Source organism: Lygodium microphyllum, chromosome 3 (assembly GCF_053477565.2).
Source record: "Lygodium microphyllum isolate KBCC chromosome 3, Lygodium_microphyllum_v1.1.10, whole genome shotgun sequence".
Classification (NCBI taxonomy): domain Eukaryota; kingdom Viridiplantae; phylum Streptophyta; class Polypodiopsida; order Schizaeales; family Lygodiaceae; genus Lygodium; species Lygodium microphyllum.
In genome coordinates, this window is record NC_141137.1 from 119,996,218 (window position 1) to 120,019,060 (window position 22,843).

Below are 22,843 nucleotides of genomic sequence, written 5' to 3' on the forward strand. Positions count from 1 at the left end.
CCTCCCTCTGGCCCAAGTTTGGAGCATTGATCTCGTCTGCTCGAAGCTGAAGTATCCGATCGCGCTGAAGTAGATCTAGCAGAGCAGCGTGACGATGTCGGAGACAACTCCTGGTCTGCCATATCTCTGAATCTCGCGATCTGGTCTGGAGACATGTGCATGAAGATATCCTGCAACTCCTCATTGCTCATCCCTCGACTCATCCTAAAAATGTCACTTGCACAGATAAAAAGTGATATTAGAATAATCAATTTAAATCATACAAAGCACAGTAATATAAATCCTTAAAAAAAGATCTCACTTAAAATGCATATCTTATGTATTCTTATAAGCGATTGGTCAACGAATTGAGTAATTGGATGCTTCAAGTATGAAGTATCCTATGGTCCCATGTCAATCTCTTGACACAACTCCGCATACACTGGAAGGTCGATAGACATGTCACCACAAAAGGATGAGTCCACCTCGTTCTCAAAGAATTCTTGGACTTCTATATTTCCATCATTATTAGCTGATGCTAGCTCCAAGCTTTCAGTGGCCTCCATCCCTTGCAATATCGATCTCTCTATTTGCATATTGTCTCAATCTATGCTCCGAACATCACTTTAATCATATACTCTTGCACTTCGGGGAGTTGAAGGTATAACATACAACCATCGAGGTTTTCGGGGGTTTGGATAGAAGATTACATGTTCACAAACACATACAAGAGAGTTTAAACTATTGTGACATGTACCATGTCGTAATACAATTAACAAACAAATGAGTCCATGCATCTGTTCACAATGGACCGGCAACACAAAGGTATCGCGCAAATCTGTCCATTTTTTTTCGGAATCTATTTCGAGAAATCTAGATGGACCTTGTCGAACTATTGCTCCAGCTCCTTCAAGAACCACTTTGAACCAGTGCACATCGAATAGTATCATGGAGAAGATATGGTAATCTACCGTAACAATACTTTGCAAGTCCCCAAAATACTCCATCTCATCTATAATCGTGTTTGGATCCGTTGCTCATCATCGGCTCTCTTGCTTGAACCTTGCCATGATACTACAGTCCATTGTGGAGCACATTTTGTCAATACGCTCCATGCGGAAATGCCGTCGGTGTGACCACGCTGCACTATATATTTTGTACTGTGCATTAAAACACTCAAATTAGATGTCGCATATAAAATATAGATACGACAAATCCTAAACACCTCATCACCTTTTGACTACATCCCTTCAAGAATTTCCACTCCTCCATTGAGACCTCTACCCCTTCGCGAGACGCTGCGGTCAAAGCTCCATACAACCATCGCATTGACATGAACCGCGGCATGTCCTCCATGCCCTCGGGATATCGAATCGGTCGATGACGCGTACTACGTTGGAATTCAGATCGCGCTTCCTCTAGATCTTGCCTAGTGATATGGTACTTGGCGAGCCACGTCTCCATAGAGGCGTGGTACAACATGCAAAAGCGATTCACCTTCTCCTCCATTGTACCATCCATTCTTTTTTCTATCCCATTTCCAACCATCACATCTCCAGTGAGTCTATCATCGTCCTTCAGCGACCATAGAATTTTGTTGTCTAGATCCACCATTGGTAGCCATTGTGAAATATGCACTAGCGCCTTAAACACCAACCAACCTTTAGCCATGCTACCTTCTGGCCGAGCTCATTGTCGCACAAAGCCTTTCAAGGTTTTCATAAAATGCTCCAAGAAGAACATCCATCGTGTATGGACAGGTCCAACAATCTCCACTTCATCTACAAGATGTACAAGAAGGTGGATTTGTATCGTGAGCATGCTGGTGGGCAGGTATTTCTCAAAGAGACAGATCATCTCCACTGCTCCTCGCCTCGCGGATTCAATAGAGGACGTCTTAATCTCCTTCTATGAGATCCATTGCACCAAAGTCGACAACCTGTAAATGGCCCTACGTATTTCTGGAGTAAGACATCCTGTGATGGCGATCGATAGTACAAACTACCACAAATGAGAAAGCATTATGAATAATGGCTACACTCCAAATAGCAAAATGCGCACGCCAATTACAATCCATTCGTAGTACAAACCTAACATATCTTATACCAGTCATGGGATTTTAGCCCTGACAATTGATCATCTTTAGAAAATGCAGACGTGAGAGAACGCATCATACCCGTCGGAGTGCGGATAGACTTGACTACTTGCTTCACAATGCGCTTTTCTTTAGTGGAAAAAATCCAAGGAGCGCGAGGTAGGTACACGCGACCATCAGTACTCGACTGTGGCCAAAGCTTCTCCATCTTACCTACCTCCTTCAAATCCATTCATGCCCCTATAGTGTCTCTCTTTCCTGTGATGTGGTCCCATAGCAAGCTGCCCACATTCTTGAAAATATGCATGGGATCCAACAAGTGGTTGACCTATAAGTGGGCCCAATATGGCAACTCGTAGAAAACTGAGAACCGCCGCATTCTGTTTGGATGTGACTCCGCGTGGACCATTTTCAGCTCGTATCAGCTTGCGGCGTTCATACATGTTGGAGGTTGTCCAAGAAAACCTTCCTTGAGTTCATGATCCTCTGGCAAGAAAGTGGCATGTCCTTGATATACCATCTTCTTCATGGTTCGTGACCTTCGGGAGTCCAACTGTGGCCTGCACAATGGACATGCATGATAACCTGAGGTAACCAGACATGTTCTAACACCACGACCCAGTGAACACAAGCTTGAATGAGATAAAATATAGATATTACCAACAAGAACGGAGGCCTATTTACCTGAGCACTCTTCGAATCCCGGAAAGTCATGCATCATCCACATGAGAATGGCTCGAATATTGGCAGACCGCCGACCATTGTGCTTGCTCATATCTTGCACCATGACCCCCTCCTCCCACAAAATCTTAAGCTCATCGACTAATGGACGAAGATACATGTCCATATTTTTGACTTTGTAGCTGTTGGGGATGAGTAAGCTAAGGATGAGATGTCCTTTCTTCGTAGAAAGCCATGGAGGGATATTGTAGTTGAGAAGGACTATAGGCCACACACTGTAAGAAGTTGAGCATAGACCGAATGGGTTCACACCATCCATTGCAAGACCGAGCCAAAGATTCCTTGGCTCTTGGGCAAAGTCTGGGAAGGTAGAGTCAATGTGGCTCCATGCGCGTGAATCCATTGATATTCGTTGAACTCCATTCATGGACCTATTCTGCACATGCCACATTGTCAAGCTCTCCATGTCGGACATAAAAACATGTGGTTTATGCAAGGGATAAGTGGAAAGTGTCTGAGAACTTTTTGAGGGATGGTTTGCCCTTGCAAGTCCTGTCGATACTTGTGAGCACCACACTTTGGACATGTCTCCATAGTCTCGTATTCTCCTCAAAACAGTATGCAATCGTTGATACATGCATGGATGTTGTTGTAGTCCATGCCAAGCTTTCGTAAAACATATCGTGCATCATCACGAGACTCAGGCATGGTATTTGTAAGTGGTAATATATGATATTTTAATAACTTGAAAAAAATCATAAAACACCTTGAAAAAGCACAATTTTTTTAATAATAGTGTCGAAAAAAAATCAACAAAGCGTATGTACAAGGTACCTGAACAACTCGGTCACACTCGCATCGCTCCATCCGTATTTTGCTTGCACACTTAAGAGTGCAAGCAGTGTCTTCATGCAAGATACTCGGCACCCATCATATAATGGTATGGATGCTTCCTCTCTAAGCGGATCAGAAGTCTCGACATCCATGGGAATCAATGCATCGATCATTGCCTCCATCTCAGGCTTCAAGATTGTAGATAGGTCTAGAAGGCTACATATCTCCTCTAGCATTGATGGTATAGATTGGCCATGCAAGTGGTAGATTGGCTCATGCACTCCATCCATCGCATACCCACGAACTCTTCTAATTGGCCGCAAAGGGTGCACTCCTCCTTGGGACGAGACGTCACCTCCCTGGATAGAAGATTTGCCAGCCAGACCCAATCTTATTGTATATGGTATTCAATTAGCTTGCGAGTACAATGCATGATTGATATTAAATTTTCTTACCGTTTGCTGAAAATCCGCAATCGCCTAATCAATGATCTCAGATTGAAACTCGCCAAATCATTGTACGTGTTCTATAGACAATCGACGTTTTTGCCTAATTGTCAGCTTGCATTGAGAGCAAGGACATGGGACACGCTGATTAAGATACGCCTCGCGATCTTGAACAATAGGACCTTCATCGTTTTCCATTTTGTCTACATTATGACAACATTTTGTTTTCGTTATCATTCTTTTTTTTTCTTAAATTGTTATCCTCTCCTTCCATCTCTCTCTTTTTTTTTTCTTTCTTAAATTGTTATCCTCTCCTTTCATCTCTCTCTCTTTTTCTACGTTACGACTACGACCACAACCACGACTACAACTACGACCATGACCACAACTATGACCACGACCACAACCATGACCACCATGACAACGATGACCACGACCACGACCACAACCATGACCACGATCATGACCATGACTACGACTACGATCATGACCACAACCATGACCACTACCATGACCACGACCACCATGACCACGACTACGACTACGACTACGACTATGACTACGACTACGACTACGACTACGACCACGACCACGACCACGACCACGACTATGACTACGATTACGACCATGACTACGACTACAACCACAGCCATGACCACGACTACGACTACGACTACGACGACCACGACCACGACCACGACCCATGACCACGACCATGACTACGACGACCACGACCACGACTACGACCATGACCACGACCACGACCACGACCACGAATACGACTATGACTACAACCACGACCACGATCATGACCATGACTATGACTACGACTACGACTACGATGACCACGACCACAACTACAACCACGACCATAACCACGACCACGACCACGACTACGACTACTTATATAGAAATGAAGAGAGAGACAAGAGTTGAGAGAAGAGAGAGGAGAAAGAGAGAGAGATCTGAGTAGAGCATTTGACACCCATGGTCAACACACCGTGGAAAACACAAGCACAAATTGACATTGAATTATGGCAACAAAATCCACCACAAAACAATAGTTATAATACTCGAGGTAAGATTTCAAAGTCTTATTGATTTCAATCAGTCATGGATGCCATACTATGGGTAGGTTGCACTCACTAAGAATAGGATTAGCGATTCACCTCATCTTCTCTCCATCATCAATAGAATTCTTCTTTACCATTTACAACTCACCCACCTTCTCTCCACACTATTGCACTCTACAATCTCTATGAGGGCATGAGATTGGGATCTCCACAGATACCAAAGCATGATCTCTAGCTTGATAGTTGCATATATACTACTACTACTCGTGGAATAAACCTTAAAATAGTTACTATGCTCAAATATATGCTTGTTAGAGCAGAAATTTGTTCCTAAGACTATTCTAAGGAAGATAGAGGATTAATGATAAAAGAGTGTCCTTCCTTACAAGTGATTTTATATTATATTTATTAAATAAAATTAATAGTTAAAGATGAGTTTCCTAAGATATCTTGTGGTGATGCTATTTTAGTTTTGCGAAGCATATGAATGATGTTGTTTTAGTTTTTTGTATTTGTTTTTTTAAGAAGAGATTGATTTTTATGGAATATCCAAAGTTATTTTTGGATTTACGTTATGAAAAATGAATGTTTTTCATACTGATAGGCTGATTGCCTTCGTTGTATACTTGCCTGATGGAGGCTAGGACAAGCCCCATGTATGAGAGGTCTCTTTGCAAGAAGAACATTATGCTAGGAGTCACAAGTATGCTAGGGTTCTCTAGCCATATATCCCTTAGGTTTGTTGAGGATCGGCCTAACCCCTATGAGCCTAGGATGAGCTTATTGTAAGGTCCTATTTACTTTTCTTTCTTTCTCTCCCTCTCTCGTTTCATCTCCCTTCCTCACCCTCACCCTCTCTTTCTCTCTTTCCCTATTAGGTTTAATGATTTTTCTCTCTTTTTCTCTCTCCTCTTCCTCTCTCATTTTTTCTCTCTCCTCTCCCTCTCTCATTTCCTTTTCTCTCTTTCTCTCCCTCTCTCATTTCCTCTCCCTCCCTCACCCTGACCCTCTCTTTCTCTCTTTCCCTATTAGGTTTAATGATTTTTCTCTCTCCTCTCTCTCCCTCTCATTTCTTTTTCTCTCTCCTCTCCCTCTCTCATTTCCTCTCCCTCCCTCACCCTCACCCTTACCCACACCCTCTCTTTCTCTCTTTTCCTATTATGTTTAACATATTTTCTCTCTTTTTCTCTCTCCTCTCATTCTCTCATTTTTTCTCTCTCTTATCCCTCTCTCATTTCCTCTCCCTCTCTCATTTTCCTATTATGTTTAATGTATCCCTCTCCCTCTCTCATTTCCTCTCCCTCCCTCTCCCTCTTCCTTTCCCATTTTCTCCCCCTCTCCCTCTCCCTCTCTTTCTCTCTCTCTCCCTCCCTCTCCCCCTCATTTTCCTATTATGTTTAATGTCTCTCTCCCTCTCCCTCTCCCTCTCTCATTTCCTCTCCCTCCCCCTCTCTTTCTCTCTGCCTCCCTCTTTCTTTCCCATTTCCTCCCCCTCCCTCTCCCCCTCTTTCTCTCTCTCTCCCTCCCTCTCCCTCTCTCATTTCCTCCCTCTCCCTCTCCCTCTCCCTCCCCCTCTCTTTCTCTCTCATTTCCTCTCTCTCTCTCAATATACACAAATTATATTAAAAAAGTAAAAGAGAGAGAAAATGCACTCTCCCTCCCTCTCCCTCTCTCATTTCCTCCCCCTCCCTCTCCCATTTCCTCCCTCTCCCTCTCCCTCTCTTTCTCTTTCTCTCCCTCTCTCATTTCCTCCTCCTCTCTCTCCCTCTCCCTCTCCCTCTCCCTCTCTTTCTCTCTCATTTCCTCTCCCTCTCTCAATATACACAAATTAAACCCTAAACAAGTAAAAGAGAGAGAGAATGGACTCACCGTAAAGCTTCGAAGGAGGGTTTGGCGGCTCCTCTTCGTGACGGCGGCTCCTCTTCTTCGTGAATGACGGCGGCGGCGGCAACGGCGGCGGTGAGAAGCCTTCTTCCTCTCCCTCACTCACCCTCTATGCAAAACGGTTGCTCTCTCTCTCACTCTCCGCCTCCCTCTCCCTCTCTCATTTCCTCCCCCTCCCTCTCCCATTTGCACTCTCCCTCCCTCTCCCTCTCCCATTTCCTCCCTCTCTCATTTCCTCCCTCTCCCTCTCCCTCTCTTTCTCTTTCTCTCCCTCTCTCATTTCCTCCTCCTCTCTCTCCCTCTCCCTCTCCCTCTCCCTCTCTTTCTCTCTCATTTCCTCTCCCTCTCTCAATATACACTAATTAAACCCTAAACAAGTAAAAGAGAGAGAGAATGGACTCACTGTAAAGCTTCGAAGGAGGGTTTGGCGGCTCCTCTTCGTGACGGCGGCTCCTCCTCTTCTTCGTTAATGACGGCGGCGGCGGCGACGGCGGCGGTGAGAAGCCTTCTTCCTCTCCCTCTCTCACCCTCTATGCAAAACAGTTGCTCTCTCTCTCACTCTCCCTCTCGAAAACTTTCACGAATGCGCGAAATGAAACGTGCTCGAGTTTCGGCCCACGTTTTTTTTTAATCTGTGGGGCGTCGCTATCGCAAATGCAATGCAAATAGCGATGCCGCTATTTATCATCTCTAATCGGCGTCGCTATGGCCTAGTTTCCTTGTAGTGTATCCACCTCATTCTCGGATTGGATGAATAAAGTCTTGCATGTTGTAGAGCTCTATTCATGAGTGTAATACTAACATGTTCAATTTTTTAGTATCTAATATTTGTGCCTCATCTATTCTTCATATAAAGATGGGTCTCCACTCTATATTCTATGGAATCATGTATACCATTGCAACTTTCATATAAAGATGGGTCTCCACTCTATATTCTATGGAATCATGTATACCATTGCAACTTCCATGCTCCTAAGATCCACCCAAACATTGTTGAATTCCTTATACTAAAAAATGCATATATAATTTTTCTTTACCTTGCCATTGAATCCTTAATGTGCTTGTAGTCACCTAGAAGCATCATGATTGCCAAATTTTACTTTTATTCTCTTTTGTAAACATGTATGATTTAGGAAAAATAAAAGCACTTTGACGATCTTGATGAATATTCTTCTATGATACCTTGTTAATTTCTCTATACACTTTTCTCCTAATTCAAGCATTGTCATATGCTTCCAAAACTTGTTGTGATTCAACTACATTTTTTTAAATCCTTGCTTATCTCTTTTCACACATATTTCTGTAGACAAGCTTGAAGTTAGATCCTTGAGTAAGTTTTTAATATCTTCTCTTTTTTATGTGCAATTTGACTCTGAACACCAGTCTTATAGCAAAAAAGTCACTTCTGTGGTAATTTGGACCCTATACAAAAAATATAATTTCTCATCAATGAGAAAGATTAAGAAGAGATGGTTTTAGGGAAATGCGATCAACATAAGATAGCAACTTTTAAAAGATAGAAAGAGTCAAAACAAGTTAGGAAGTGTATAATTTTATGTCCATCTTTAAGACCATATTTGCAAAAAATCAAAACTTTTAGTGTTTCTAATTAGAACCATCTCAAAAAAAAAATCAAGGTAACACTTTCATGAAAAATACTTTGATATATATAATATGTATTCCCATTAAGAGATAAATTAGATTTAGATAAAAACTGTCTTGAACTTTTTAAAGGGCTCCAAATAGTGTTGTTGAGTGCTATTTTGATCCATTTTCATGCACTTTTGAAAATCCAATGTTTGTAGACAATAAATATTCCAAATCTTTTGCTCTACTTTTTTATCATGTTGGAAAAGTCCCATTCAATTTTGATATCATATGTACATGTTATTTTAAATATAATGAAATAGGACCTAGTGGCTTGTAGCTAGTTTTATGGCAAATTAGAAGACTATTGTTAAAATAAAAAAAGTTGAAGTCAATACCAATTATATTCCTTTAAATTCTTTGCTTAAAGCCTTCGACCTTTAGTGCTAAATTATAATGGCTTTTAATTACCTTAGTCTAAACTTGAAATCAAGAAAATTCAATAAGGCTTTCAATTTAGGCACTTAATCCATTTGTAATTTATTTCCCTCTTTGAGCTTCTCTAATTCCTCCTTCACTAATTGCAATTTTTATGTCTACCTCAGCTAATCTACTTGCTTGTTGTTCATATTTTACCTTCTAAGAATAATGGTTGTGATAAAGCATTTGCCTCATATTTTGAACCTCACTTACATATTGAGAGTACAAACAATTACACTATCCTAATAACCCATCTCCAATAAACCTAATTGTATCATGAAGTATCTAAAATTGGACGGTTCACTTGTTAATGGATCTACTAGTATAACCCTCCATTTAATAGAAATCACTATGCTTCTTAACTTGATCTCTCAACATTTTGACTTTAACTTGATCAGTAAGAACCTTGAAGTTCTTCCATCTCCATGTGGAATAAGGTACTTCCACCACTATTTGTATATGGCTCTTCTCTTTTTGTTGGGGCACCATCCATGTGTGTGTGTGTGTGTGTGTGTGTGTGTGTGTGTGTGTGTGTGTGTGTGTGTAACTCTACAACATTCAAATGTATGTTTATGTGTGACTTTTCAAACTAATAGAGTGCAAACACAAACAAAAATTTAAGTCTTAGCACTCTAGTTACCTTCACAAGTTCCTTGATTTTTCCAATCCAATTGACATGCAAAAGTTCTTCCAATAGAGTATACAAACACAAAAAGAGTGAAAGCAATAGTATGATAAAATAAAACAAAGAGAGAAGCTTGTAGCAATGAAAAGGACTTCTAAATTTTTTACAAATGTAAATATAAAGAAAGTAAATACTTTTGGTACTCAAAGCAATACCTTGGCATAATTCTTGCAATGGAAATAGTACCTCATGCTACTTCCAATAGCACGAGAGAACCTAGAGAAAAAGAAATGTTGAGAGGAGAAATAGAATGAAGAAGGGAAAAGATAAACAAACAAACCAAATAACATGTAGAATGTAGAAAAGTAAAAATACTAAAAAAGTTAAGCCCAAAAATAAAATGTAATGAGAACTTTAAAAATAAGCATCTAGAGATTGTAATCAAAATTTTTGGGAAATGGGATGTCATTTTCAAGTTCTTGGTCAATATATCTAGAAATCAAATTATTAAACATGAAAGTAAAGGAGAGAGAGACATCACCATTATTTAATGTTAATTCAACCCTAAAATTAGAGAAAAAATAGTAATTAATAATGTGTATTTCTTTTCCTATTTTTATCTAGTTAAGTTGTGATTAAGCATTAATCCAATTCCTTATAAGACCCCTTTTCCATTTCTTTTTTAGATTACTCCTTTTAAGGGTTAGGAAATTTTGAAGTTTACAAATAAGGGCAAGTGCACAATGTTGCTTATGCTTGAATTACTTGGAAAAATGAACTAAGAGATTCAATCCTTAAATTTCCTTGCATATACTGGCTTTGCTTCCCCAATATTTGCCAAGCGTCTCTCTAATATGGTTAGGCCCCTTGGATAAGAAATCCTAAACCTATTTAAATCAAGATTGAAACATATGCAATATCTACTTAGCATGATTAAAATTATGGTAGCACTACTCCCTAAAGCTTGATTAAGCTTATTGAAGACCGTAGTGCTATATTAAAACCAAAAGATGTATAGTTTAGAAAATTCTATACGAAGGACAAGATGCTTTAAATATTTTCTCAATACAAGCTTTCTCTATTCAATCTATTAAAACTACCTTTATATGTTAACATTATGTATGTAAGAAATGTGTAATACTAGGATTTGAAAAGTTCATTGCATTGAATTCATGTGCTCAAAAATTTGGATCTAAATATATTCCAACTATGGAAGTAGAAATGAAGATATTAAACCCCCAAAAAAGGCATTAATCTACTCCACTTTATTAGGGTGATTATTAACTTTCCAAATAAGAAATAAACCATACTTTCCCAAGAGTGACATTAGTTATCAAAGACAATTCCGATAGCAAAGATAAGGTAAGGGTTTTACAAACTTTCCAAATAAGAGATCACCGGCTTTTAGAATAATGTAGTTGCTTGTCAATTAAAGATGTTTCCTCACTCTAAAACCTTTTGGATACGTAAGAGTAAAGGCATACATATTACCTACTAGACTTTTTCTAATGTCTAGTATGTAAGAATATCCTTGTATATGACTATGTGCAAGCTATGTGCTAGCCATCATGGAGAACCTTGTATATGACTTTTCCTTATGACTAATATGTAAGAATACCCTTGTATATGACTATGTGCTAGCAATGATGGAGAACCTAATCAAACTAGCTAAAGTGTAATTAGTCACACTACAAAGTCTCTATCAAAACACATCATTTTCATGTATTCATGCCACACACAATCCTCTTATATAAAGGCAAACAATTCAAGGAAATTTTAATGAAAGTTACAATTTAAGGGAGAAGTAATGGAAGTTTTGGCCAACCACTTACCACTATAGTAAAATTTAGCATCTATTACCACTCTAAAACTAGTTGAAACTAGTTGATTTACAAATGGCTAAATAAGAATCAACAAAAGCTTCAATATATGATAAAACTCCCATATGTATGTAAAAATTAAAATGAGGAGCTACCTTCTGTCTTGCATTCTTGCAAGATTAGATGAGATACTGCCAACCCTTGCATGCTTACATAAAATATAAGTAGCACCAAGAGTCATTCAAAATAAACCCTTTCAAATTTTCATGAATGCAATCCAATATTTCTCTAGACATCACCTCATTCCAAGTGGATCCAAAAACATAGATTGATAAGTGCACTAGGAATGCTAGGCCGCTTCATGTAATAAGTGGCTTCATGAGGGAAGTGAAGTTGACATGCTACTTTCCCACACATTATATTCTCTCTCTCTCTCTCTCTCTCTCTCTCTCTCTCTCTCTCTCTCTCTCTCTCTCTCTCTCTCTCTCTCTCTCTCTCTCTCTCTCTCTCTCTCTCTCTCTCTCTCTCTCTCTCTCTCTCTCTCGTGTGACCATCGTGACCCTGCAATGCTAGTGTTTGCACTGCCGCGATGCAACTTCTATCCCTGCCACCACTGTCACCAGTGCTCGCTATCATTGTTGTTGTTGTCATCACATTCTTCTACGAGCTACTATCGTCAATGTTACGTAGTTAGCACCTACTCATCTGGCCACTATGCCACTCGGCCATCACATTAAACTTCCCACCAGCATGCCTCGACTTTCCATGTCCGTTGGCTTATCCATGTATATGTCAGGGCTTTGTCATCCCACATCCATGCCACTTCTTCACTATTAGACTTTTCTGTACTATCGAACTATTGGGTGTGGCCTACTACCCACACCCTATTGGATTGTTGGATTATGCACAGTGTTGGAGCGTTTGAGGTCGAAAGTCTACCATAGGGGTAAGAGACATCAGGGTGAAGGGAGATTCAGGGAGAAGGAGTAGACAGAAGACAAGGGGTTCAAAGAAATAGAAGACGTAGAATAATACTCACAGAAAGAAATAGAAGATGTAGAAGAATACTCACAGAGGTGAAGCATGTCAATGTATTTCTGCATTATGAGAGGATAAATCTCTTGTAGATAAAAACGTGCATAAAATAATACTCTCCTCTATGCTGCTCAGATCACCAATCCGATGCTTCCATTGGCTCCAAAAGGGGGGTAAAATACTAGCACACATGCCAGAATACTCCCAAATCACTCCTTCTCCTACTTCAGAGTGTTGTTAACTACCTAAAAACAGCAATTGCGCATTGCATGATTTCACCAATCCCTCTTTTTACATAAAATCCTCTCAAAATGGATGAAAGCTACCTACTTTCTTTTACATGTTATCTTAGTCTAGAAGTTGTCTACAATTTTATGGATTTTTACAAGAGATAATATCTAAAGCATAAAAATTTGGCTAAACTTGTTAAAAAATCTAATATTTTTGAACCGTGGACACTAACACTAATGTCTAAAATGACATTGGCTCTCTAGATCAATAAGAAAGCTGCACTCTAGAGTTTTTCACATGGTGTGCACGTAGCGGCATGATATCCACCCTCTCCTAACCTGCACATCCTCTGGCATGTGCCAAAGTCTTATGGATCTGTAGTGTCGGAAGAAGTATCCTTTGCCATGTCAATGTCTTCATCTTCTACCTCTTCTTCTTCCATATTCTCATGTTCATGCTCAGTATCCAACTCATTCAACTCATATGCTAAAGGCTCCCTACGTTTAAAGATCTTGATACATTTTCTAGTCACTGGAATCCTTAGAGCCGTCCCATCCATCTCATTTAATGCGTAGCTAGCATTATCAAAAACAGACCTTATCACATATGGACCAAACCACCACTTTGCCATCTTCCAACTAGCACTATACTGATTTTCCAAGCTAATGTCATAAACCAACACCCAGTCCCCTTGTTGTATAGCTCGTGGTCGAAGTCTGTGTCACTTGTCAGATCTCTTCTTGTTCTTGATCCTTGCAGTCTTCAGCTTTTTCATGGCTGTCTCAATGTCCTCATGCCTTCTTTCTAACTGTTTAATGGGTAGGACCAGCAACTCTTCTTTATTCAAACCCTTTTCACATGGTAGAACACTCCAAGTAGCAATAGTCTCCTCAATAGGCATGATTGGTTGTTGTCCATACATTAATTTAGCAAGCATATACCCTGTAACTGCACTATGAGTGGTCCTATCAGCCCATAAAGCAAAGGGTAACATTCTTGGCCACTCTTTCATCCTACCCTTGCATGACTTTGCTAATGCCTTAATGATAGGCTGATGACCTCTTTCACTTTTGCCATTTGCTTTAGGATTGTAGGTTGAAGTTAAGGCCAGCTTGATACCCAATCGTGAAAAGAAGTCACAAGCCTCATCCGCATCCAATTCTCCTCTATCTACAACCAGTTGACCAACACAACCATACCTGCAAAATACTTCTTCTAATAAGAACTTGCAAACTTCTTGAGTATCTTTGTACTAAGAGCTCGACTTTCCACTTGATTTGTCAAGTCTTCTCGTGCAAGCACAAGATATCTCATATTCCATAAACCTACAGGCATGGTAACCAAATCAACTACCCATTTGTAATGCATAGAGAGATGGGAGAGAAAGAATTAAAAATTTTGCGAAGAGGGAGAGAGAACGAGGAAAAATGAAAAGAGAAAAAAAGTTTCGGGGTAGAGAGAGAGAAAGAAAAAAAATTAGAGAGAGAGAGAGAGAGTACCATGTATGGGGAAGGAGTGAGGCTCACAAAGTTGTGAAGCGGCGTAACAATCCTTGTGTTAGCATTATTTATCTTAATTCACGATTTGAAATCAGTACATGAGGAATGCTAGTATTATTTATCTTATTTCATACATTGAAATCATGAAATGCAATCTTATACATTATATGGGTGGTGGAATTTAAAGTGTCCAAGAGATCTACTAATTAAAAGGTCATTATCTACATTATAGGGGATGCTAAAATGGCATCAAATATGTATACAAGGGGTTTCTTTATCAAGGCTTACACATGTAATAGGGATACTAGTTTCTTGATGGTGGTTGCCCTAGGTAGATCAACAAAGATAAGAACATATCATTTGGAAATGGACCTAAATCAAGCAACATTCAAGATTGCACCATGTGATCCTAGTAACCTCAACTCAAATTTTTGAAAGAGGGAGGTGTGATGTGAATTCTTGTGAGATACAAAATGATTTGAGAAGGATTAGGTAGAATAGTACTTGTTAGACTTTCTTTAATTTGAGTAAGTAAATGAGTGTGATTTATAAAAAGGAATGAAAGTTGAAGAAGTGCAACATGGGGCCAACTTTACTTTACCATACTCCAAGAATGTCCACTAAGTGAAAATTCTTGGCTTACTAAATGTAAGTCGGTATAAGTATAGAATAGATACGATGGTGAGAGAATTGAATTGTAGTGAATAATGTGAATGAGCACTTTTGCTTTGAAAATGTGGGTAAAAAGTAATAGTATGAACAAGAGGAGGAAGAGGTATTGAAAGCATTTTGAATTAAAAAGGAGGTGCACAAGAAGACAAAGTAGGATCTTTATATGTAATAGTATTCAAAATTAGACCTTACATTAAAGCACAATAGTGCCACCCAAGGACTAGTAGGGAAAGTCACTCCCATGGGGCATGTTCTTCATCTTTCACTCCCTTATGACTTTAAGGCTCACTCTATTGCTAGAGTTCAAAATAATTAGTGCAATTAGTGCATGATGTGCCATCACCCTAACCTTTATCCTTACAAAAACTTAGTGGATCCAATTAAATGTCTAGCAAGAAGCCTCTTTGGGGCAAAAGTCATATATTGATTTTTGGAGGAAAATTTATCCTAGGGCTAAAGATCAAGAGTTAGAAGAGAAGGGTGATCTTGGCTTGGAGATGTACTTCGAGGAGACATAATTTGGTTCCATGGAAGTGAGTCGAGACAAAATACTCTAGATGTACTCCTAGGAGACTTAATATGGTTCCATGGAAGTGTATTGAGAAAAAATACCCCACTTGTTCTATGGTCTACTAGTTGCATGGAAGTGGCCTACCAACGAATAACCCACCAAAGACATGGTCAATAAATGATGGAAGATATCACTTTGTGTGTTCTTTGTAAGATTGTTGATGAATCAATGGCCCACCTCCTTTGGGATAGTTAGGAGGTTAAAGGCATTTAGGGTATATTGAAGAGGAGAATGGCATTGCAAAATCAACCAAGAGATAGTTTTATTTGGTGATGTAAATTGGATGAAATAACATCAAAGCTTTGGAATGGAGTGAGGGTTGTTGCTCAAAGATTTATATGGCTTTGAAAACCAAATTCTTTTTGGCAAGTCACCCTTTGGGTTGAGGCAATATGAATTGTTTATGACTCACCCTTTAGTGTATTTGTTACATATTACTCTAATACAACTCGCCTTAAAATCTAATTTTAATATTTGGTTACCTCAAACTACTTTGGCTCTACATATGTGTGTGCGCATTACACAAGTCACAAAACACTTACAAACAAATTTCCCTACAAAATGTTTTCTTACTCCAAGAATGAAGGCATGATGAAGAAGGTGAGCTAATCAAAATGTTGTCAAAGACCAGGCTTTACATTTCTTGCAAAGTTGCTATACACTAGAATCCGTTGTGTTTGCACAACCACTTTGGTTTTGGAAGAAGGGTACCTCTAGCGTTGAGGAAAAAGCTAGATGGTAATGGTGGCCATGAAAAAAATGTTGGAAAGGGAGGTAGATTAGTCCTTCCTTTATTCTCCATATTGCTCGAGAGACGATGAAAAGAGATTGGGATGAAAGGAATGAATGTTATGGACAATGTGGTGGTTTGGGGGGGGTGAGATGAATGGGGAACCCCCTTTGAAGGAGGGTATAGAAAGCTTCGTATAAGAGCCAAGGGGATTCGGGAGCTCATGAATGGGGTCGCAAAAGGAGGGTGATACGTACACGGATGATGATGAAGGGGGCTTTTCTGCCGTGTGGGATCGATCACAGGCGGAGCGAGTGGTGGGTGGAGGGAGGCACGACGTCACTCAGGGCCCTGGCGATGCGGGCGCAAGTGTGCCTGGTGTCCGGGGAGAGAGTGCTCTGGGCGACCGCCAGCGCCTTGACGTAAGCGCCGGCGTCTGCCGCGTTGCGCTTGGCGGGGGAGCCCACCGGCGCCCACTTCAGCACCAGCCACAGCGCCGCAGCGGCGTGTCGCGACGCGCGCTCCGACACGCTGTTCATGGCCCGCACCACGGCCGCCACGTGGCGCTCCCCCACGGCTTCCCGCCCCTCTGCGCACTGGCACAGCCCGCCAAGCGCCTTCAGGCTCGCCTCCGCGACCGCCCTACTGTCCTCCCTTCTCGAGGACGATGAAGTGGCCTCCTCCACCGCCTCCGCCAGCGCCTCTGCCGCCCCCGCCTCCACGGCCGCCACCCGCGGCCTGTTCCACCAGCACAGGTCGCTCACCAGCTTCGTCCCCAGCGCCTGCGCCGCCCCTCCAGTCCTTATCAGGTCCACTACCCGCTCCATCAGCCCCTCTGTCGACGCCACCTTCTTCCTCGCCCCCTCCGCCAGGTGCCCCGCCTCCATCGCCGCCCTCACCACCGTCGCTGCATTCTGCCTAGCCTCCATCCCCCTCCCCTGCACTATCAGCCTCGTCACGCCGCACACCTCCTCCTCCGTTGGCTCCCACAACGCCGCTCCCGCCGCCTCCACCGCTCCGTCCGTCTCCAGCAGCACCACCATCAGCCGCAGCGCTTCCTCGCTCCTGCTCATACCCCTCGGCGTCCCACAGCTGTCCGCCAGGTTGCAATACGACGGCAACGACGCGAGCTTCGACAGGAGGACCGAGAGCTCTGTCAGCGCCCCAGCCTGCAGCATGTGCTTGCGCGTGCGCGGCTGGTCCTGCGCGAGCCTGTGAAGCCTGTGCAGCACGTCGAGCACGCACTCCGACCTGCGGTGGTACTGGCCGATGTCCTGCACCAGGCGCCGGACCTCAGCGAGGCTGGCCGGCTGCCGTGGGGTGGAAATCCTCTCGACGCCGAGATTCTTATTGTCGACGCACCAGCTCTGGATCATGCGGCGCAGGACGTGATTGGGGATGGGCTCCTCGTCGGTGGCGAGAGGCTGCCTGGTAACGGGGCACGTGCTGTTGCCGTCCTCCATCCACGTCTCGATGCTTGCACGGTCGAAGGTCTGGCCGGAGCTAATGGTGACGGGGTCTCGCATGAGCTCCAGCGAGATTGGGCAGATGAAGTAGGAGGGCACAGAGGCCTGCACATGGATGAGGCGCTGAAACATGGAGAGAGAGGAGGAGGGGGAGAGAGAGATGTATAAATACAGAGACGGGAAGGAAGAGTCACTGCTGCAGCGAATAGAGATCAGAAGCAAGGATTTGATAATCCGATTGAGATTTCAACGACAAAAGAAGAGGAGGAGGAGGAGGAGGAGGCGACAATGGGGCGACTGGTATAAGAGAAAAAAGAACTTGTATATATGTAGAGAGCTCGTCGCTTGCTTCCCTGCTGCTCCGCTTCTCTGTACTTATGTATCGTATAGCATGTGCCATGTACGTAGTAAGTGCGGGTTGAGCCGGGTCAACGCGTAGCGCCATTCAAACGTACAGCTCGGACACAGTCAGCTCGCTTTAACACGCGCGACGACATTTACTGCCTAGTGACCTGGACAGAGCAAGCCGTAGACACACATACCATGATACCAGCGCTGTCACTAACCCACTCGCGAACGGGTCAACCGGCCCTCTCCCTCTCTGTGTACTCTGCAGTGAGAGCGCTCAGGCTCAGCGCACTTACTCGCATTTTCAATCGAGTGACCGTGTCCACTAGAAAAGCCCAACGCGGTTCTTGACTTGCCAAGTTTTGCGCCTGTTCAGGTCACAATTAATAAAGACTCCCGCAGTCAACTACCCCGCAGCGATATTTCAACCTCTTCCAAGTGCATCTATTAAGTATTATCTATGCCTTTGCAACAACCGAGTCACAGCTGAGAGCGAGCTGGCTTTAGACTCCTGCCACACACTTAGCCACTTATCTTCCAAAGCCTCTTATAGACTACTCAGATACATTGAGTACTTATCCCCACAAACACATGCATGACGCCACCACAAAATGCTTGGCAAAAAGAAGGTAAGTAAAAGTGGATAGGCAGTCATAGCAATTGTTTCTATAATGCAAAGTATTATATTTATAAAATATATTTACATAACCCTTCACATAAGGGAAAAACATAGTGTTAAAGCACTCTTAGATCTTATGCAAAACTAGTACTTATTAAGCTTCCTAAAGACAACCCTAAAGATTGGATTTTTGCCTCTCGATCTTCTCAAGTACATCAAAATTTCTTTCTTCAAAATGTGCCACTCTTCTAGGCCGCTCGTGCGCCTATGCGCAGCTGCACGAAGCAACTACCATGCACGGCAACTTCGCTCGATTATCCATCTCTCTCTCTCTCTCTCCCCCAAGTCCCTATATCTATTGTTGTTCTCTCTCTCAGTCTTCTCTCTCTTTTTTCTTTTCTTTTCTCTGGTGCTCTCCATTTTTTTTCTTTTCTCTCTTCTTTTTTCTTCTCTCTCTCTCTCTAAATTTCTTCTCTCTCCTACCCTCTCTCTATCTATTTTCACTCTCTTCATTATTTCTCTCTTTTGACTTTCTCTCTCTCTCCATTGTGTCTCTTTTCTCTCACTCCTCACTCTCTCTCTTCATTCTCTCTCGCTCTCTCCCTATTTTCATTGTCTCTCTTTCTCTCCCTATTTTCATTGTCTCTCTTTCTCTCTCTATTTTCATTTTCTCTCTCATCATTCTCTCTCTTTCTATTTTCATTCTCTCTCTCTCTCTCTCTCTCTTTTCACTCACACTCTCTATTTTTATTCTCTCTCCATTATCTCTCTCTCTTTCTATTTTAATTCTCTCTCTCTCACCTCCATTGTCTCTCTAGTCACACACACACACACACTCTCTCTCTCTCTCTTTTCATTCTCTCTCCATTATCTCTCTTTTTACTTTCTCTCTCTCTCTCTCTCTCTCTCTCTCTCTCTCTCTCCATTCTCTCTCTTCTCTCACTCTCTCTCTTCCCCTCTCTTAACTCTCAAATGAACAAGGTGGAGAACCCAGAAAATCTAAAGCAGAAGACAAAGCCAAGGCAAAAGTGGAATGGAAAATGAAGGCACACCAAGAAAAATCGGGAAACACAAGGAGTGTGAAAAAGTCCTAAATCAAGGAGAGGCGCTCAAGAAAAACCACAAGGAAATACTTTTGCAAAAGAGCGCAAGGCATATCATGATTTATTTTAAAAAATGCCGAGCTTTGACCTACAAATTGTAAATGTGGATGGGTGGTAGGAAGGAAACTAGGAGGACAATGGAAAAAATGGCCTAGGCTATGACCGGCCTTGTAAAAAGGGGATGACCACCCAAATGGAATTTAGGGCTTGTATATAAAGTTCAAAAAGTAAATGAGAGCTTATTCTTTGGTATGTGGCAAAGTGAACTCTTCTTCTTCCCTTCTATTGCTTGCTTGTGAGTGCTTGAGGGAGGGAGAGTGAGGGAGTAAGGGAGTGAGCTTGTGAGAGTGAGGGATCTTGGAGGTGAAGCTCTCCACCTTCTCCTCTCTTCTTCTTCTCTTCTCTTCCCTTCTCTTGTCTTGCACATAGCTATAGAGGATGGAACTTGGAGGTAGAGGCTTGAGGATGCTTGAGCTTCATCACAAATCGTGGGACTATCGGAGTGCTTGAGGGAGGAAGCAACTCAATCGGGTATCAACATAAGCTCACTACACTCATAGAGAGGGATAGCGTGTCGGCAATGTGAGAGGTAGCCATTAGTGATCCCTTGAAACGCTTGAACAATAAGCGCTCCATGGGTCTTGGCGGTTGAGCTTGTGCTTGCCTCTACATTTTGGTTTCATTGCCGGGACAAATGGATTTAAGCTTGAGCGCTTGTGCGCTTCAAATCAAGCATTGAACTAAGGGTTTCATCCCCGAACTACAGCTTAAACATTAGGAGAAATATGGACTCTCTTTTTTGCCCCTTAAGGGGTTTCTCTCACCTCTCTCTCTCTCTCTAAAAAGAGATTCCAAAATAATATTAGAATAAGAGATCTTCTACAATCAAGCAAATCTCGTATTTGTATTTTCAATAGATTTTACCTATTATTTTATTCTCAAACTGTAGGGTAAGGTCAATTTTTCTCAAAATCCTCATAACTTAAAAAATACAATTTAATTTTTTGTAAAAATGGAGCCAATTATTAATATACGACTCTTTAATGCCCTCATGACTTTTCAACATGAAAATATATTAGAATCATTCTCATTCATGCTTCTTAAAAGGGCGGAAGTTAAAACACGATATAAAATGACGTACACATCATATTTTAAGATTATTTTTTACCCAGAGACACCTTTTTGACTTGAGAGTTTTCTTGTAAAATTTTATCATTTTTGGACAAGTATATGCCCATTTCTAGGCATTTCTTTACTCCCTCTCAAAGCTCTAGTTTTGTCTGAAATTTTGTGTACTCTTCTCGTTCCCTCCAGAATATGGTTTCTTGCATATGAATTCTTCTAAAGCAATACTCGGTACTATCTACAACACTCTCTACCCTGCTATAAGCAAATCTCAGGAGTGGTTTTGATAGCATTTGTTGAAATCAAATAATCTCTATCTACAACACTCTCTACCTTGCTACAAGCAATCTTCCTCTTCAGTACTGTGCTATAAGATATCTTCCTCTCCAATACTCTATACTACAAGCAATCAAGTGATAATGGAAGTATCTTTATTTTTTTAATCTCTGTGATGTTATTTCATAGTTGTTTAATCCTTAAGTGTCAATTCATAGAGAGAGAGAGAGAGAGAGAGAGAGAGAGAGAGAGAGAGGTGAAGAGAGAGAGAGGGGGGGGAAGAGAGAGGACTATGTGAGATGAACTAAGAAAATAAGTGATAGAGTGACAGAAGTAGATGATTTTAGTGGCTATATGTCGCCAAATAGCTATACTTTTATTTTTTCGGATTTTTTTTTTGAAACTCGAGTAGGTTGAGTTATAACTCCAAAATTTTTTATTCGCCAACATTTCTAAGGTGTATCGAGATTTTGAAGGCTCTTTTATAATTCATGTGAAACAAATATTGAAAGAAATATATTAAATTCACCACAATATTTATAAGTTATGGGATATATATAGAAACATTCGCCACATGTACATATGTACTCATACACATAGTACACACATAGACACATGTCACATACTACTTATCATTGCTCTTTCTTTACATACTCATACACATGACTCACACACACCCCTCCGCACACACATATTACTCAACATTACATCTACTCTTGTATTCATACATACATATACACAATTCTTAGAACCAAAAGGTTTGAGGTACTCATGGTCCAATAACTTGAGCTAGTCAGATCTTTGAAGCACGCATCTTGAAAGTTGCAAAGTAAGATATAGCTCTACCTAAAACCCATAAATGCTAAGGGACTTCCCCTCTTCATAGACTTGAGCACAAATAATACCTCCCCTTCAATGAATGGTTTATCCAAGAGCAAGCTAATTTCAGCAAGGTGCCAAGGACTCTCCATTTCCACATCCAAGATTTTAGCAACACACTAGGACCAATTAACAACACTATTGGACTTAACTTCGGCTAGCACTAAGAGATGCTTGTGGAAAATATCAGCATATCTAGTCATCAATAAAGGTGTATATATTTTCGTCCTTATTGTATAAATGTGATAGTTATTTAGGACGAAAACAGATTCACCTTTACTAATGACTAGGATACTCAGGTAAGTTAATATGTATAAAAATGTGCATCACGTGAGTTCAAAAGAAGGAAATATTAAAAAAGATAGCTTATAGATATACATTCACAGAAGGAAAAAATTTAAAATGCATAAATTTATTTATAAAAGGAGTATCTATATTCCATATGTGTATTTTTTACATAAGGGTATTATTAATTCATAAAACTAGCCAGGATTTTCTTATCAAAAAGGGGTCTCGAATAATGCCTTCCACTTATGTAGTGATGGAGTTGTCAGTTGTAGACAATAGAACTGCTTAGATGTGATGGGAGCCAAGAGTTATAGGTAGGGGCCATTGGAGCTCTTGGAATGTTTGTGGAGGTTGCATAAGCGAGGCATTCAAAAGCCTTGGCTATGGACATGTTCAGTGGCATAAGTGTTGTAGATGTGTAGCCAAATGGTAACCATATGAGACCACATGCTCTTCAACATCTCCACAAGTTGATTTGACATGTGTATGATATGGCT

At 41.2% G+C, this 22,843-nt stretch overlaps 1 protein-coding gene across 1 annotated transcript; it reads right to left on the reverse strand.

Moving 5' to 3' along the window:
- Positions 1-16,129: 16,129 nt before the first annotated feature.
- LOC148038817 (U-box domain-containing protein 25-like) lies at positions 16,130-18,059 on the reverse strand. The gene has a single exon (XM_087674690.1). It carries the CDS (start codon positions 17,838-17,840, stop codon positions 16,542-16,544), a length of 1,299 nt encoding a protein of 432 aa, XP_087530816.1. The 5' UTR covers positions 17,841-18,059; the 3' UTR covers positions 16,130-16,541.
- Between the last annotated feature and the right edge of the window lie 4,784 nt (positions 18,060-22,843).